This window comes from Sciurus vulgaris (genome assembly GCF_902686455.1).
Source record: "Sciurus vulgaris genome assembly, chromosome: 12".
NCBI lineage: Eukaryota > Metazoa > Chordata > Mammalia > Rodentia > Sciuridae > Sciurus > Sciurus vulgaris.
This window is the reverse complement of record NC_136473.1, coordinates 25,031,157-25,034,167: the sequence shown is the minus strand read 5'-3', so window position 1 is coordinate 25,034,167 and position 3,011 is coordinate 25,031,157. Positions and strand designations below refer to the sequence as shown.

The following is a 3,011-nucleotide window of genomic DNA, read 5'->3' as shown; positions in this document are numbered from 1 at the left end:
CTCAGCTCATGGCAGCTGGGAAGCAGAGACAAAGAGCAAGGAAGGAGTCAAGGACAAGATATAGTTCTGTAAGGCACGCCCCCCCCCCCAGTGACCTACTTCCTCCAGCTGTGTTCCCCTTCCTACAGCTCTCACCTCTTCCCAATCCTCCATTCAAATTATTGATGAGCTACAGTCTTTATGATCCAAAGACTTTCCTAAAGCACCACCTCTGGATATTTCTGTATGGAAGGCCAAGTCTTCAACACGTGAACTTTCAGAGAACATTCCAAGTGCAAGCCATAATAGTAAAGTATTTAAAGTCCAAATGTAGAAATCAATTCAATTGCCCATTGAGAGATAAAAATCTTCCCAAGTTCTAACCAACATGCTGAAATTAATGTTTTTTGGTTTTTTTAATTCAACAAGTTCTTATTAAATGAATTACCCCGAGAAAAGTACTAAACATCTTGAGTATTGGTTTCCACATTAGTTAAAAAAAAAGGGGGGTGGGGGTGTGGTCTGTGGCGGGACTCGTCAAGTTGCCGTGGCGCGAAGAACTCTGCAAAACAAGAGGCTGAGGATTGCGTTAGCGATAAACCAGTTCACGCCGGAGCCCAGGGAAGGAAGCTTCTCTGTCGGATCCGGCCGCTCTGCGGGACTCTGAGGAAAAGCTCCCACCAGGTAGAGCGCGGCTGCCACCATGGGTAAAGGAGACCCCAACAAGCCGCGGGGCAAAATGTCCTCTTACGCCTTCTTCGTGCAGACCTGCCGGGAAGAGCACAAGAAGAAACACCCGGACTCCTCCGTCAACTTCGCCGAATTCTCCAAGAAATGCTCGGAGAGATGGAAGACCATGTCTGCAAAGGAAAAGTCGAAGTTTGAAGATATGGCAAAAAGTGACAAAGCTCGCTATGACAGGGAGATGAAAAATTACGTTCCTCCCAAAGGTGATAAGAAAGGAAAGAAGAAAGATCCCAATGCTCCTAAGAGACCACCATCTGCCTTCTTCCTGTTTTGCTCTGAACATCGCCCAAAGATCAAAAGTGAACACCCAGGCCTGTCCATTGGGGATACTGCAAAAAAACTGGGTGAAATGTGGTCTGAGCCGTCAGCCAAAGATAAACAGCCATATGAACTGAAAGCAGCTAAGCTAAAGGAGAAATATGAAAAGGATATTGCTGCATACCGTGCTAAGGGCAAAAGTGAAGCAGGAAAGAAGGGTCCTGGCAGGCCAACAGGCTCAAAGATGAAGAGTGAATCAGAAGATGAAGAGGAAGAAGAGGAGGAAGAGGAGGAGGATGAAGAATAAATGGCTGTCCTGTAATGATGTGTGTGGAGTATGTGTGTGCTCAGGCAACTGTTTTGCTAAGAATGTGAATTCAAGTGCAGCTCAACATTAGCTTCAGTATAAAAACTGTACAGATTTTTGTATAGTTGATAAGATTCTTTGTAGAGAAAATACTTTTTTAAAAATGCAGATTGTAGCTTTTTGAAGGGCTACTACATACAGTTAGATTTTAAAGCTTCTGATGTTGAATGTTCCTAAATATTTAATGGTTTCTTTAATTTCTTGTGTATGGTAGCACAGCAAACTGGTAGATATTAGTATCAGTAGTAAATTTTGGGTTTTTTAGGATGTTGCATTTTGTGTTTTTTTAAAAAAAATTTGTAATAAAATTATGTATATTAAAAAAAGGGAATAATAATAGTATCTATTTTAGAGTTGTTCTGAGGATGAGATGGGTTAATTTATGTAAAGGGCTTATATAGCCCTTTCATGGAAATATTCTTTCTGCTTATGATTGCCTTATATCTGCCCTTCATGTGTCAAGGGAAGAAATAGTAGGCAAAGATTTAGAGACCAGAGCTGACCACATACACACAGAGTATGACCATATATCTGTGTGTGCCTATGCACATACACACATGCTTACATACATGTGTACAGGTCAGCAGTACAGTGCCACTGGGAGTAGAGAGTATGTCTACATAAAATCACTGTATTCCAATAGGACCGTGAGGCCCTAGAGTCAGAAGTAACCATACTATTTTCCTTGGTATTAACCTGATCTTTATCAGAGTTCTTCATTCTATTTTGATCACAGACTTTTTAAAACATACTACTGTAAATGCATTCAGGAGATTCCAAAAGAAAGTGTACCATGATCCATTAAAAGCATGAAAAATTGGTCCTATGACTAAAGTTGTAATGATTGGAAGAAAGAAAAGATCAAAAGTTGACCAAATGCCTCTCTTTGGAAACATAGGTAAATGAGGGATCTGCAGAAGGCAACTTCCACATGCGATAGACTTTTTTTTTTTTGGTACTGGGGAAAATGAGATGGATTAATTTAAAGGGGGCACTTTACCACTGGGCTACATTGCCAGCCCTTTTTATATTTATTTACTTATTTATTTATTGTTTTGAGACACAGTCTCACTAAGTTCCTGAGGCTGGCCTCAAACCTACCATCCCTTTGCCTCAGCCTCCTGAGTGGATGACAGTACAGTCATGCCCTCCCCACACCCTGTTAGGACAATCTTTGTAACAAATACTTATTTGTTATTGGATCAGAATCCATAGGCTGGCCACTGTATGTTCGGATCTAAGAAATCTAGGGCATGGGGGTAGGAAGGATAGTAGAGTGAAACAGACATTATTACCTCATGTACATAAATGACTGCATGACTAATGTGATCCTACAATATGTACAATTAGAAAAATGAGAAATTATAATCCATTTATGTATGATTTATCAAAATGTATAAGTGCATTCTACTGTCATGCACAACTAATTAGAACAAATTTTAAGATTAATTTTTAAAAAAGAAAGAAATCTAGACTCTCTTTCCTAGGATTAAGAAACTGGCAGCTCTAACTTAGAATCTTAGCTCTACCACTAAACAGCTGGGTAACTTTTGGAGAAGAATTCATCTAAGTCTCAATTTTCCTTTCTGCTAAATGGGAATAATAATACTATCTACCTAATATGTTTTTATAATGCTTAAATGAGGTGATCATTTGTTTC

General features: G+C 39.7%; 1 protein-coding gene across 1 annotated transcript; it reads left to right on the top strand.

Annotated features, from left to right (window-relative positions):
• Positions 1–507: 507 nt before the first annotated feature.
• On the top strand, positions 508–1,306 carry LOC306641283 (high mobility group protein B2). The gene has a single exon (XM_079106345.1). The coding sequence runs from the start codon at positions 683–685 to the stop codon at positions 1,289–1,291; it is 609 nt and encodes a 202-aa protein (XP_078962471.1). The 5' UTR covers positions 508–682; the 3' UTR covers positions 1,292–1,306.
• The last annotated feature ends 1,705 nt before the right edge of the window (positions 1,307–3,011 follow it).

Bases quoted from the DNA above. Each gene is read 5' to 3' on its own strand.
- LOC306641283 (XM_079106345.1), top strand. From the start codon at position 683: ATGGGTAAAGGAGACCCCAACAAGCCGCGGGGCAAAATGTCCTCTTAC.